The sequence below is a fragment of the Oryctolagus cuniculus genome, chromosome X (assembly GCF_051225735.1).
Source record: "Oryctolagus cuniculus isolate XC-2025 breed Fujian yellow rabbit chromosome X, ASM5122573v1, whole genome shotgun sequence".
In the NCBI taxonomy this organism is placed as follows: Eukaryota; Metazoa; Chordata; class Mammalia; order Lagomorpha; family Leporidae; genus Oryctolagus; species Oryctolagus cuniculus.
The window spans coordinates 16,275,697-16,291,664 of record NC_142888.1 but is presented as its reverse complement, the minus strand read 5'-3'; the positions used below and the strand labels follow the sequence as shown (position 1 = coordinate 16,291,664).

Below are 15,968 nucleotides of genomic sequence, written 5' to 3'. Positions count from 1 at the left end.
GGATCTACTTAAGTTCTCCAGTACTAGTCAGAAGTCTTCCAAAGAACAGCTGCTCAATTAATATTTGGGCAATTAAAGTACATATAAAATCAAATTTGTTATTTCTCCCATATTCCTGGAAAAGCTAAGCCTGTCCAGGTAACATATATACATCAATTTTCAATTTTACAGAGGATTTTTAGGACAATGACAGGATTATGTGATTCTGTAATGGTATATACATGTTATTACATGTTAATCAAAACCCACAGAATGTAAAAACCTAAGAAAATCCTAATGTAGACAATGAACTTTGAGTGATAGTGAAGTGTCAGTGTAGTTTCATTCATTGCAGCAAACAGCACTCTGGCGGTGGGTGTAGACACAAGGAAACCTGTGGGTCTGTGGAGACAGAACATATATGGGAACTCTGTACTTTCTGCTTAATTTTGTTGTGTACTTAAAACTGCAGTAAGAAAAAAAGATTAAAAACAAGTGATGGATAAGTGTCAGCTTCAAATCTTACGCCGGGAATTTAAAGGCTGAGTCAAAGTGGCTGAACTCTGTTTTCTCCTTTTTTCAGATTGGTGATTCCCCCTTAGTTCTCACTTGGTTTTCTTGATTTGACTTCTAATAGAGCCTAGGACTCCCCCCTCCTTTTTTTTTAACCTAAACACCTGTCCTCGTAAAAGATCTGCCCTAAGATCAAATAGGAGGAAGTGAGGCTAATTTTATCTGGTCACAACTAACCAGTCTCCCAAGAGTGTAAGCTGGGACAGACAGCCTTATGGATTGTCACACTAAGTGTCCTCACTCAGGATCCTATATCTGACCTACAGGCAGGACTAATATATTTCCTTCTACTATGCTAGGACCACAATCCCCATCCCTGCCCACACACACGCACAAAGATCCTCAGCTCTCTGTTACTCCTGAGAAGGGTATGAGGGTACCTGCACCTCACATTTATGCCTGAATATCTCAGGACTGATAAAACGGAGGAATCTGTATGGCTCCCACTTACAAGTAGTTGATGGTTCTTGTGTACCTCAGGGTCCTCACCTTTCTCGGCACACCTTGGAAATCCTCCCTCTTATGAACTTGAGACAGCCAGCCTCAGACCAATGTCTTCACCCTCCAGAGATCTCCAAAGTAGAAATCAGTTAGCCACATTGTGTCAATGCTGTTTGGGACTCTGTAGGCTGCCATGACAGCAGGGTTGGGAGTCCATGAGCCACACTGCTCTCAGAGGGATGCTTCCCTCATTCCTCCTTCAATGCCCTAAGGTTGATATGTGTCAGAAACTGAGAATCTTCTCTGTACTGAACTGAGGTTCATCTCAGGCTAACAAGTCTTTCTGGCATGTTGCTCGCTTTAGTCCTCTTATATAGAGGTCTTCACCTTAGCTCTTGCCCTTTGATTAAAAATTTTCTAGAAAATGTCACATCCCTAAAAAATTTTGACCAGTTTCCCCATGAGAAACTTTGCAGAGAATGGGTTTCTTACCCAGCAGTTACAGAAGATGAGGAAGATATAATGCAAGGCAGGGGTCCAAGGACAGATGTACTGTCACATGAAAAACATGCTGATCCATTTATTCTTTTTACCAAATTCAACCTCTTAAGTATTTAGGTTTGAAGCACTTTTAAGTTTTTCAAAGGAAGGGATTGTCCCCAAAGACAAAATGTGAGCTCATGATCATTTGAGGTTATCTGATTTTGCATGTGTCACTGATCATATTGTCATCAAATATTATGATCTTTTCCCTTTAACTTACCTCTCAATCATTTTCGTATTTCTACTGATCTGGTTATGCAACCCAATCCCGTGGATTGTACCTGAAGTCCTTCTTTATTATCACCTGAGACACATTTCGGAATAGTGAAATGAATGGTGAATCCAGGGATACAAAGTCAGCCTCTGGTTGGTAGGCACAGAATGGCATGGGCTTTATACTAATTCAGACCAGAGGTCTGTCCCAGCCTTATCACTTACCAGTCGTGTGAAATGGAGCACATTACCAAACACTGAGTTTCAGGATTTCTACTTGTGAAGGGGATTTAAAAACCCTTTCATGCAGGAAAGGTGGAATATATATCAGAATATATATATATATATATATATATATATTCCACCTGGTTTCAGCATGGGCTCTGGGACCCCAAAGGAATTCATAGCGTGCAGGATAGCTGTTGGGCACCTGGCGGTACTGGAGGTATTTAAGCTTCACGAAATCTTGGGTGATGAGCTTCCTGGGCTCCCCAAATATGAAGTGTCTCTTCCCAGCATAGACCTTCATCTTATTCAGGAATTCCCATATCTTCTCCTCAGTGGCACAGTTGCCCTTTGTGAAGATCACACCCAAGAGATTCATCAGCAGACCAGTTTTGGGAAAACCCCTGCCACGATTCACTATCCCATTGTTGGGAAGATTCATTTTGCTGACGAGAACATAGGATCGTTTGGTAGAATCAACTTCCTTTAGGTCAACACCAAAAACCACTTCTATGTTGAAAGCATATATATGGTGGCCGGCGCCGCGGCTCACTAGGCTAATCCTCCGCCTAGCGGCGCCGGCACACCGGGTTCTAGTCCCAGTTGGGGTGCCGGATTCTGTCCCGGTTGCCCCTCTTCCAGGCCAGCTCTCTGTTGTGGCCAGGGAGCGCAGTGGAGGATGGCCCAGGTGCTTGGGCCCTGCACCCCATGGGAGACCAGGAAAAGCACCTGGCTCCTGGCTCCTGCCATCGGATCAGCGCGGTGCGCCAGCCGCAGCGCGCTGGCCGTGGCGGCCATTGGAGGGTGAACCAACGGCAAAGGAAGACCTTTCTCTCTGTCTCTCTCTCTCACTGTCCACTCTGCCTGTTAAAAAATAAAAAAAATAAAAAAATAAAAAAAGAAAGCATATATATGGCATGTTTAAAACAACCCAGTCTATATTATGATTAATTTATCTACAACGTTACAATCTGGGATTTATTTTTCAAGCTGGAAGCTAGCACAAAGAAAACTGTCAAAATGTTACTTTAGCAAGGAAAGTCAATTCCATAATATTTTCCCATTGCTTGGTAAATCATGCAATGTCAGTGTGATATGTACTCTCTCAGTTGCTGTAACCCAAATTTCTAAAACGTCTTTCAAGGGCCCAAAATTTCTCTCTTCACCTTCCATCTAAACCATTTTCATTTTCATTCACCTAACCATAACCCCAAATCCACCCTGCCTGCATTGTGTTAAATTATACCCAATATAAGCTAATCAAATTATCTTTTGATAGAAAAGCTTCTGGATCCCTCAACCCAGGTCAAAGAATGAAAACGCAGTGGCTTCTGAGCATCACACCTTCCTTGAGGGTGTCATCTTGTTTTTCAAGAACTCCCTGAAGATGATATGCCTAGAATACCCAGTGTGTGCACTGTGTCTACTTGCACTGGGAAAACACAAGATACTTTCTACCCCTGGCCCAGCTGGAAATTCTCCCTGGTTTTCCTACAACCCCAAAGCAAATGTTAGGAATAATTTCGCATGCCAAACTTGGTCTCTCCACTCTGAGATGCACCATCTGAGGGCCTGGGCCCGGACTCACCACTCCCACAGTCAGCCCACCATGTAGCCTCCCTTACATTACCTCCCACAGAGGGACTTGCATCTCTCTAAGGCCTAAGAATGCCTTGAACAAGTGATTTACATTTGACTGCTGTCATCTGAAACCACCTCCCACCCTTCCTAACCCTTCTTTTCATTTGTCCTTTTGGTCTTAAGAGTAGATACCATCATTTTCCTTATGTGATAGCTACCTCTCAGCCTTATAATTTTATGGTCTGTTGCTAGGTCTTTTTTTTCTCAGGCCTCCTGTGAAGATCTCCAAGAGCAGACGCACAGTTGGTTTGGGGTATTCGAATAAATAAACCTGTGAGCATGGGTTTTAATTTACTGTGATTTAATTCTATACTATCGAATAAGCCAGGTACATTTATTTATCTTTTAATTTTATAAAACAGAGTAAAGGAGTTTAGGAAACAAAATACTGAGTATCTGATGCTTTTTCTTTCTCAATTCCATTTTACTGCTGATTTTTCACATTTTCAAGGAAATGCTTGTTTCAATTCTGTTAAATTGCAGCAGATCACTAAAAAGATGAAATTTTCTTAAAACTCTTATTTTTAAACTTGATAAATGAGCATGACTTATACAATGCATAAACTTAGATTATAATATTGAATAAAAGAAACCTCTGAAAAATACCAAGAAAATATAAAAAACCTCCAAATTACCCAAATAGAACAGGAACACACAAGTATTAGACACTGTGTTCCCTCAGGTTACATCGAGACCTCTACTGTTTGGAACAGTGACTGCTCTCTTTAACTACAAAGTGAAGAATTTGCCTCAACTTCATTAGGTGTGGGAGGAGCTGAACACAGCCCCGGTACATTCCATTTGCTATCACTAAATATCTCTGGCTTCAGCTCTCTCTTCCTCATCTCTCAATGCCTCTTCATACAAGGCTGGGAAGGCACTGGGTGCTGTGTTCTGGATCTTGGCCAAAAACTCCAGGACTCTCATCTTGCTGGTTTCAGCATGGGCTCGCGGACCCCAAAGGAATTCATAGCGTGCAGGATAGCTGTTGGGCACCTGGCGGTACTCGAGGTATTTAAGCTTCACGAAATCTTGGGTGATGAGCTTCCTGGGCTCCCCAAATATGAAGTGTCTCTTCCCAGCATAGACCTTCATCTTATTCAGAAATTCCCATATCTTCTCCTCAGTGGCACAGTTGCCCTTTGTGAAGATCACACCCAAGAGATTCATCAGCAGACCAGTTTTGGGAAAACCCCTGCCACGATTCACTATCCCATTGTTGGGAAGATTCATTTTGCTGACGAGAACATAGGATCGCTTGGTAGAATCAACTTCCTTTAGGTCAACACCAAAAACCACTTCTATGTTGAAAGCAGCTCTTCTGAGGATCTCAAGGAAGTGTTTTTTGTAGTTTTTAGGGATAATCTTCAGCATATCTGCTTTCATAATAGGCTTTTTACTTTTGGACATGTACATTAGGAATTGTACCAATGTACCTGCCATCTTGGTTAGAGGGCCTCTGGGAGACTCCACAGTGGAGAGTGGGGCCTGGGAAGAACTTTGCTTTCTCTTGGTTTTGCAGTTGGCTCTTCTGGATGATCTTGTGCAAGGAGCATCTACAGACGCTGTGGTGGGTAGGGCTCTCTGACGCCTCTTGAGAGCACCACGTGACACAGCAGCAGACTTTCTCTGAGTAGTACCTCTAAACTGAGGAGAAGATGAGGAAGGGTGTAGCTGCTTCTTGGCTGCAGGAGCCTCAGCACTCTGGAGGCCCTGAGTCTCACCTTTGGCCTGGCGGCATCTCTCATGAGCTTGAAGCTTATTTTTCTGCCCCCGAGGCATGATGGCTGTAGTCAGAGACAGCAGGCTGGAAAGTGGGCAGGAAAGCAGGAGGTACAGGCACCTGGAGGCGACAGGATGAGAGGGTGAGGCCACTTTCAGCAGGGAGAGGCCACCTTGGATTTAAGAAGGCGTCTGCAGGTTTCTGTGAAAGTACTGCTCTAGTTCTGATAAGCCTGTCCTCTAAGAACCCTGTGGAAACATTAAAGTGTGCCTTAGGCTACAACCTGTCAGTCTGGCTAGTGTGTCCTAGGGCTGAGAGCAAAAGAGGCAGATCTACACATTGTAGAATCCCTTCTGCCTTGGGGTAGGGGAGTCCTCCCAGTTCACATTCAGGGCCACTGTATCTACTCCTGGGGCCCCTCTCCTGTGCTGCACTAAATTTCACATCTCCAATCAACATCCTTAGCTCTTTGGGGCTTCCTATTAGGAAGTAATGGGGTACCTCAGCCCACTACCACTTCCAGGAGGATATTCAATGCCAAGCGCTCTGTGGAAGCCTTCTCTGTCGTGTGCTTACTGGAGTCCTGAGTTCTCACTCAGGGCCCTCACCAAAGCTATACTTAGGAGCTGGGATATTTGTCACTGTTGACTGATGCCCCTCCCCTCAGACAAAAGTAATATTACCAAGAGGAAAGGAGAGTTCACATACACCTGACTTCCAGGCTTGCACTCTTATGGCTATAAGTAGTAGTTGGGGAGACTCCATTTCCTCTTTTGTGAGGGTGAATATTATCTTCAGTTCTCATTAAGGATCCTCACCCTGACTCCTTTTACGTAAAGACTGTGGTCTTCCTTCTGCAGGATTCAGGCATACAATTAGGCCAACATTCTTGGAACTCTTCAGGAAGAAAGGGGCAAGAAAGGGGCCACCTTGCCCTTACAGTTATTCTGCGTTTCCTTATGAATAAGAAAAGAAGTAGAATTTATGGGACCTCACTTATTAGAGTTGGTATTCTCCTTAGTCCTCACTCAAGTCTCCAAACTCAACTCTAGTAGCACTTGGGATACCTCCCCCCAATAACCTGAGTCTTAGAGCCTCAGAACAGGGCTCCATTCACGGAAGTCAGGGTCCCCTCCCCTTGCCTGGAATCTCACAGAAAGGAGTACAGTACTTCTTTGTGTTGCTACCTCTAGTGGGGGAAGAGTACCTCATCAGCACTCAGAGCCTTCATTTGGAGTCCAGTGAGGACCTATGTTACCTCCACTTGCTGAACTGGATCTACTCTATTAGACCAATGCCCTCTCCTTCCTGAGACTTTCAGGCAGAATTAAGCCTGACAGCCTCCTGGGGCCTCTCGGGGGCTCCGTGCAGGTGTGGAGCTTAGCAGAAACCCTTTGGTTATAAGAGAGGAATGTCCTCTGCAGTACCCACTCAAAGTCCTCATCTTGACTCCAGATGGTACTGGAACTCACCCTTGGCCAACAGGACACTCTACCTCTCATTCACCCTATGATCCTCATCTTCCAAGCAGAAGTGATGATGAGTCACATCTCATCATGGCTGCCTGGGCCTCTGAGGGCTGACAGCAGAGGTGGACTACAGGGTCAGTGGTCCCTATGTGCTTACCCCGACATCTAGCAGAGCCTGAAGCTCCTTCCTGTATTGACCTGAGGTCACCAGCCTCCACACAAAACTCTCCCATCCTCAAATCCCTAGAGAGGAAATATAGGTCCCAGTCTCATGGCTGACAGCAGGGGTGGGGCTCAAAGAGCTTCCCTTTTTAGAGGAGAGGACCTCTTGACAGCACTCACCTTGCTGCCTATTCAAGCCAAGACAACTCTCTCTCCACAACAGGGCCAAGGCACATTACTCCCCTCCCTGAGACCTTCCAGTCAGAAGTGAGGAGGGGTCCTCAGGCTGGTGACCGCGTCTGGTGCCTCAAAACAGGTGATGGTTTCTGTGGAGGCTGTGATTCCTCCCTATGGTGGCCCAAGTCCACTAGTCTCCAAATGAGTCACTGCCCTCAGTCCCTAGAGCAGAAGTCTAGGTATATTACAAACGATGAACATTTCCTGAGGCCTCACAGTCCTAGAACAGGAGTGGGGATCTTGTTGGCCCTCTGTTTGGGGGACAGGTCCTCTTATTATCACTAGTGGTCCTTACCTTGACTTCAGTTCAGATCAAGACTCCTCACTCGGAAGACCTGAGGCTGCCGTAAGACAATGTCCCACTTTTCCTTAGGTACTCCTGGTGGAAATGAGGATATCTTAGAATTAAGCTCTGCCTGGAGCCTCTCAGGGTTAAGAACACAGACAAGGCTCTGTAAAGTCAATTTATTTGTGAGTTTAGTGATCTCTTCTTTCCTCACTCAAGAACCTCACCATACTTCTGGATAGTCCTTGAACTCCATTGCCCCTGACATAACTCTGCTCAGGTCAAGGTCCTCTCTGTCCTGATACTTCCCAGGTGGAAGTTAGGGTGAGCCTAGATGAGGAATACTGGACTCTGCAAGGGCTGACAGCTGAGTCAGGTTTCTGTGGGCCATCACTCCCCTGGTTCCCTATTCCTCATTCAAGGTCTTCATCTTGATAATTACCAGACCTTGGGATCCTCCCTCTACTGAACTGAGGTCTACCTTCCTTAGGCCAAGTTTCTCACTTCTCTGAGAACTATGAAGGGAGGATGCCCAGTCTGCCTGTCCTGCTTGGGGCATTCTAAGTTTGAGAGTGTGTTTGGTCAGGTTTCTAAGTTACTCCATTTTGTTTCTTCAATACTAATTCATTAGGGAGTTCTCATTTTTGCTACTGTCTCTTGGATTAAAGGCTTCCTGGGAAGTGCCCTACTGCAAATGATGCAGGTCCACATCCTAGGTCTGATGTGAGATGAGGAAACTGCAACAGAAGGCAGGGGCCCCGAACACGTGTGGATTGGCACAGAAAAATGATACTGCTCTATCCCTCTTTAAAGTACGATGTTTCTCAAGCATTTTTGCTTATTTTATTTGCTTGAAAGGGAAAGAGAGAGCAAGAATAGGGAAAGAAGAGACAGAGAAAAAGAGAGCAGATGATGTCCTATTCTCTAGTTATCTCCCCAAATGCCTGTGACCACCTGAGCTGAGCCAGGCAGAAGCTTGTAACTCAATCCTAGGTTTCCCATGTGGGTGGTGGGAACCCAACTACTTGAGCCAACTACCTTTTGCTTCCCATTAATGTACATTAGCATGAAGCTGAGATTAGGAACACAGACAGGACTCGAATCCAGGCACTCTGATATGGCACGTGGGTGTTCCAAGCACCATCTTAACCACTGTGCCACAATGCCCATCCTATCCTTTGTAATAGCCAATGTTAATCTCTTATGTGACTTCTGTGTTTCATCATAATGGAACAGGTGCATAATACACTTTCCACACTTAGCCCGGATGGAGATTCTCTCTGGTTTTCCTACAATCCCAAAGCAAATGTTAGGAAAAATTTACCATTCCAGGTTTGATCTCTCCTCTCAGAAGTACCATCTGAAGGTCTGACCCTTGTTCACCACTCTCACAATCTCAGCCATCGCACTCTGAAGCCTTGCTTACATTACCTCCCACTGAGGAACTTGCAGTTCCTTAAGGCTCCAAACTGTCTTATCTCAGGGCATTTACACTTGATTGCTTTAATCTGAACTTCCTCCTTTCCCCATCTGTTGTTTAGGTCAGAGAGAATTTAATCACTTAGTTTTATATGATAGCTGCTCCTAGACTCTAAAATCGACAGGGTTTTGATTATTTTGGAAGGAGGAGGAAACCTTCAAAATACTAACATATATCTTTCATTACTAACACAAATCTTTCAAAGTTCTGATACTCATTTAATTACTGAAGAAAAAAAACAAGAGAGTGAGTATGAAAATCTTAGTATGAAAATCCTAAAATATTAGGATTGAAGTTCTACATTCTTGGATAATCTAAGTAAACCAAGTAGATAACCTTTAATTTTACAAGAAGAAGGACTGGAGGAAATTAGAAAACAAAGAATTGATAATTTTAAAAATATGTATTTATTGTAAAGGCAGTTACAAAGAAAGACAGAAAGACACACACACACACACACACACACACACAGAGAGAGAGAGAGAGAGAGATTGAGATTTTGCATCCTCTGGTTCACTCCCCAAATGGCCTTAATGGCCATGGCCAGGGCTTGGCCAGACTGAAGCCAGGAGCCTGGAATTCCACGTCAGTCTCCCATGTGTGTAGCAGGGGGCCCAAGTTCGTGGGACAGCTTCTGCTGTTTTCTCAGGTGCATTACCAGGGAGCTAGATCCAAAGTGGAGCAACTGGGATAGGAACCGGTATCCATATGGGACACCAGTGTCACAGGAGGTGACTTAACCCACTGCATCTTAATTCTGGCCTCAATAATTGAAAACTGCTTTAAAAAAATTTAGGGGCTGACATAGTGGAGTAGCAGACAAAGCCACGGCCTCCAACACTGGCATCTCATATGGGTACCAGTTTGTGTCCCAACTGCTCCACTTTCACCATATCTCCCTGATAATGGCCTGGGGAAAGCAAAGGAAGATGGGCCAAGTATTGAGCCTCTGCCACCCACATAGGAGACCCAAATGAAGCTCCTGGTTCCTGGCTTTGGCTTGGCCCAACACTGTCCATTGTGGTCATCTGCAAGTGAAACAACAGATGGAAGATGGATCTTGATTTCTCTCTTTCTAACTCTGACTTTCAAAATAAATAAATCATTATAAAAGTTTTTTAAAAAAAATTTTTGGGGAGGGGGGCACTTTGAATTCTGGCTGCTCCATTTCCAATCCAGCTCTCTGCTAATGTACATGAACAGTTAGTAAAGGATAGCCCAAAAATGTGAGTCCCTGCCACCCACATAGGAGATTCAAACAGAGTTCCTGACTCCTGGCTTTGGCCTGGCCCATCCCTGGCAGTTGCTGCCATTTGCTAGCAGATAGATGATTACTCTCTGTCTCTCCCTCTCTCCTGTTGGTTTTCCTTTTAATAAACAAATCTTAAAAAATAAAATGGGACTATAAATATGTAAAATTTTCATGTATCAGTTAAAAATAAAATAAAATAGAACAGAACTTAAAGGAAAGAAAAGCCTGCTTGAAGAAAGAGAAACAGAGAATGAAACAGTGGTTACCAGAGGGAGGAATGGGCGAGAATGCAGAGATGTAGGTCAAAGTTTGCTAAATTGTAGTTATGTAGGCTGAATAAGTCTATAAATCTAATGTACAGCAAGAGGACTGTAGTTCATAACACTGTATGGCATACTAGACATTTTCTAACAGGAATTTTAGATGTTTTATGATAAAAACGATAACTATATGATATATTAAACTGCTTACCTATAGTAATCATTTCACTATATATATAATAACACATGCCATATACCTTAAATTTCTATAAAACATTTATATTTATATATGGAAAACATAAATGTGCAATTCAAGCTATTCATAAATGCAGATACTGAAATGAAATAACCTATTAAAAGAAATGTACAGTAAAAGTACTAATTAAAAAAACAAATCTTCAAGTTCAGCACAAACAAAAAGAAGACATATAATGTGCTCCTCCCAGCTTGATCTGGGCCTCACTCCTTAAAATGCTTTTAAAAAATTTAACAGACATATTAGAAGGGAAGAATATATCAAATAAAAAATACAGTGGAAAGCTTTAGTAACAGACTCAGTGAGGCAGAAGAAAGAATAACTGAGCCAGGAAACAAGTCTTTAATAGAAGAAGAAGAAAAAACTAGAAACTAGAAAGCAAAAATAATGTCAGAATCTCTGAAGTATCATCAAATGACCAAATATATGAGTCTTAGGAGTTCCTGAAAGTATGGAAAAAAGAATGACTTAGAAAACTTATTCAGTGAAATAACAGCAGAAAAATTTCCCCAATCTGGATAAAGATATGGACATCCAAATACAGACATGATAAGAAAATATCTTCACCATGACACATTACAGTCAAACTTCCAAAAGTAAAAAGTCAAGATCCTAAAATGTACAAGAGAGAAATGCCAGACTGTCTTTAAAGGGTCTCCAATTAGACTGACAGCAAATTTCTCAAGAGAAACCTTAAATGGCTGGGGGGAGAAAAGAGAGATATAGTCCAAATCCCAAAAGAAAACTATCAATTCAGAATACATTACTCAGTGAAGCTCTCATTTACAAATGAAGATGAAATAAAGACCTTCCAAGACAGGCAAAAACTGAACGAATTTGTCACCACTTGACCTGCCTTACAAATTATACTTAAGGAGATACAACACAGAAACAGAGAAAGATAATCAGCATTATTAAAGAATATGAAGGCAGAAAACCTCCTAGTAAAAGCACAAAGGAGATTAAAAACAAACAACAGGAATATTTCTGGAAAAAAGGCAGGACCAAGTCATTAATTATTGAATGTAAATGGACTAAATTCTCCAATTAAAAGATACAGACTGGATGAATGGATTAAAAAACAAAACCTATCTATATGCTACCTACAAGAAACACACTTCACCAAAAAAGATACACAGATTGGAAGTGAAAGGATGGAAAAAGATAATCCATGTAACTGAAAATTAGAAATAAGCAGAAGTAGCTATTTTCATATAGAAAAAATACCTTTTAAGAAAAAACTGTTAAGAGACAAAGTTATTATGTAATGATTAAAAGATCAATGCAACAGGGAAAATGTGGCTATAATAAGTGTATATATACCTAATGTTAGGATATCTGGCTATTTAAAACAAATGTCAATGGATCTAAAGAGAGGCATACAATTAAATACAATAATACTTGGGGACTTCAACACCCCACTTTCATCAATGAACAGATCAACCAGACAAAATCCAACAAAGAAAAACAGAGCTAATCTACACTATTGACCGAATGGATCTATTGCTATCTACAGAACACTTCATTCCACAGCTACAGAATATACATTCCTTTCAACAGTGCACAGAAAATTCTCTAAGATAGATCATATATTAGGACATAAAACAAGTTCAACAAATTAAAAAATTGAAATTATCCCAAATATCCTTTCTGACCACAGTGGAATAAAGCTGGAAATTAACAACTTTAGAAACTTTGAAAATATGCAAACGCATGGAGACTGAACAACATGCTCCTGAATGAACAGTGATTCATACAATAAATCAGAGAGCTATCAAAACATTCCTTGAAATGAATGAAAATGTCAATACGACATGTCAAAACTTGTAGAATATGGCAAAAACAGTCTTAAGAGGAAAATTTATAGCAATCGGTACCTACATCAAAAAATTGGAAAGGTAACAAACAGATGATCTAACAATGAATCTCAAGGACTCAGAAAAATAAGAACAAATCAAACCCAAAATTAGTAAGAGGGAAGAAGCAATAAAAATTTGAGAGGGGCCAATACTACCTAGTCAAATCCAGCAACACATCAAAGTGATCATCCACCTGGACCAACAGAGATTTATTGCAGGGATACAGGGATGTTTCAACACATGCACATCAATAAATGTGATACATCACATTAACCAAATGAAGATTAAAAACCTGTGATTATCTCAAGAGATCAAGAGAAAGCATTTGATAAATACAACATCATTTTTAATAAAAATCTTTTTAAAAACTGGGTATAGAAGGAACACACCTCAACACAATCAAGGCAATATATGACAAGCCCAAAGCCAGCATCATACAGAATAGGGAAAAGCTGAAAGCACTGCCACTAAGATCTGGAACAGACAAGGATGCTCACTCTGACGACTTCTATTCAATATAGTTCTAGAAGTTTTAGCCAGAGCCATTAGGCAAGAAAAAGAAATCAAATGGATACAAATTGGAAGGGAGGAAGTCAAATTATCCCCATTTGCAGATGAGATGAGCCTATATATAGGTGGACTAAAAGCTTCCACTAAGAGACTATCAGAATACATAAGAGAATCTGGCAAAACTGCAGGATACAAAATCAACAAATATATCAATAGTATTCATATACACTAATAATGCTACAGCTGAGAAAGAAATTGTAAGATCAGCCCCATTCACACTAGCTACATAAAAAACCTCGGGATAAATTTCAGCAGGGGTGTGAAAGATATCTACAATGAAAATTAAAAAACATTAAGAATAGAAGATGACACACAAAAATGGTACAATTTTTCATATTCATGGAAAGAATATAATCAAAATGTCCATACTATACAAACTAATTTACAGATTCAGATTCAATATGATCCCAGTAAAAACACATTCTTCTCAGATCTAGAAAACAAATCCTTTTTTTAAAGATTTATTTTATTTATTTGAAAGAGAGTTACAGAGAGAGGTAGAGAAAGAGAGAGAGGTTTTCCATCTGCTGGTTCACTCCCCAGATGGCTGCAATGGCCGGAGCTGTGCCAATCTGAAGCCAGGATCCAGGAGCTTCTTCTGGGTCTCCCACGTGGGTGCAGGGGCCCAAAGACTTGGGCCATCTTCCACTGCTTTCTCAGGCCATATCAGAGAGCTGGATTGGAAGAGGAGCAGCCAGGACTAGAACCAGTGCCCATATTGGATGCCGGTGCTTCAGGCCAGGGCTTTAACCCACTGCACCACAGTGCAGCCCCGAAAAAAATCTTAAAACTCATATGAAAACACATGAGGTCCAAAATATCCAAAACAATCTTGAACAATAAAAACAAAGCTGGAGGGACCACAATACCAGATTTCAAGACATACTACAGGACTGCTACAATAAGAACAGACTGGGAACTTGCACAAAAACAGACATGTGGACCAATGGAAGAGAATAGAAACTGTAGAAATTAATTCATGTATCTATAACCACCTAATCTTTGACAAATGAGCTAAAATCACTCCCTGGAGAAAGAACAGACTCTTCAACAAATGGTGTTGAGAAATTTGGATTTCCACATGTAACAGGATGAAACAAGACCCCTTACCTTATACCTTATATAAAAATTAACTCACAATGGATCAAGGATCTAAACTTAGGACCTGAAACCATCTACTATTTATAGGAAAACATATAATAAATACTGCAAGAAATTGGACTAGGCAAAAAACTTCCTGGATAAGACTCTAGAAGTTCAGGCAATAAAATACAGACAAATGGGATTACATCAGGCTAAGCAGCTTCTGCACTACAAAGCAAACATTCAACAAAGTGAAGAGGTAACCAACAGAACAGGTGAAAACTTTTTCTAACTATGCATCTGATAAGCAATTAATATCCAGAATGTATAAGGAGCTCAACAAACTCAATGACAACAATGCAAACAACCCAGTTAAGAAATGGGTAAAGGACACGAACAGTCATTTTTCAAAGAATGAAATACAAATGGCCCACAGATACATGAAAAAATGCTTAGGATCACTAACCATCAGGGAAATGCAAATAAAACCCAAAATGTGTTTCACCTCACCCCTGCAGAATTACTATCATCCAAAAATCAAAAAATAACAATGCTAGCAAAGATGTATGGAAAAAAGTTACCCTTATACTCTGTTGGTAGGGATGTAAACTGGTATAACTATTATGTAGACAGTATAGCAATTACTCAGAAATTTATACATAGATCTACCATATGACCCAGCCATCCCACTCCTGGAAATATACTGAATGGAAATGAAATCAGCATATGAAAGAATTACCTATACCCCAATGTTAATAGTAGCTCAATTCACAATAGCTAACATATGGACTCAACCTAGATGTCCACCCACTGATGACCAGATAAAGAAAATGCATACACAAGAAAAATATACACATGATGGGTAGTATTCAGCCAAAAAATTTGAAAGCCTGTCTTTGGTCACAAAATGGATGCAACTGGAGACCATTATGTTTAGTGAAATATGGCAGACCCCCAAAATAATATTCCATATTTTCTCTGATTTGTGCTAGTAATATATAAATTCCAAAAATAATTTAATATATATGAGTGAAATTGACAACTTGTTATTTGATTATTTTTATAGCCCTTGTATATACTCTTTCTTAACAGTGGTCTTTCTAATTTTAACTTGTTGAGCCCTTTATTTAGTGCAGTGTTATGCCTGTGACTATAAATTAAAAATGTTATTTCTAAAATTAAAATAGGAAGGAAGGAAGGGAGAGTAAGGGAAATAGCATAACACAGAACTGTATCTATGAACTACATGAAATCCATTCTCTGTATTAATAAAAACAGTTTATTAGAAATAATATAAATAAGATGAACCAGTCTTAAAAATTTCCTTTGGAGTGCTACATCCCTACTAACTCTTGACCAGTTTCCCTTCTGCTAACCTTTCAGAAAAGGGGTCCCTATACTATGAGCGCTATGACCTAGGGAAGCTAAAGTACATGTGGGGAGCCCAGCATAGGCGGAGAATACCAGACTTCTTAAAAAGTACCGATGTGCTTTTTCCTTTGCCACAGCCAGATTTAGAACCTCACATAACTTCTATGCCGGTTTACTCACTTATAAAGAAGCGCCAAAAACGTCTCCTCAGCCCGTCACGCCGCTCGGCTCGTCCCGGTTTGTCGCCTCCGCTCCGCTCCACACGGCACGGCACGGCACAGCACGCCACGCCACGCCACGCCACGCCACGCCACGCCACGCCACGCCACGCCATGCCACGCCACG

At 41.3% G+C, this 15,968-nt stretch overlaps 1 protein-coding gene across 1 annotated transcript; it reads right to left on the bottom strand.

The window, feature by feature from the left end:
• Positions 1–3,904: 3,904 nt before the first annotated feature.
• On the bottom strand, positions 3,905–15,926 carry MAGEB3 (MAGE family member B3). Its single transcript, XM_017349638.4, has 3 exons — positions 15,804–15,926; positions 7,502–7,585; positions 3,905–5,458 (listed from the first exon to the last, which is right to left on the bottom strand). The coding sequence occupies exon 3, from the start codon at positions 5,395–5,397 to the stop codon at positions 4,426–4,428; it is 972 nt and encodes a 323-aa protein (XP_017205127.3). The 5' UTR covers positions 5,398–5,458; positions 7,502–7,585; positions 15,804–15,926; the 3' UTR covers positions 3,905–4,425.
• Positions 15,927–15,968: the final 42 nt, after the last annotated feature.

What these genes read in the sequence shown, in the direction of transcription:
- MAGEB3 (XM_017349638.4), bottom strand. Translation starts at nt 5,397, where the DNA reads ATGCCTCGGGGGCAGAAAAATAAGCTTCAAGCTCATGAGAGATGCCGC.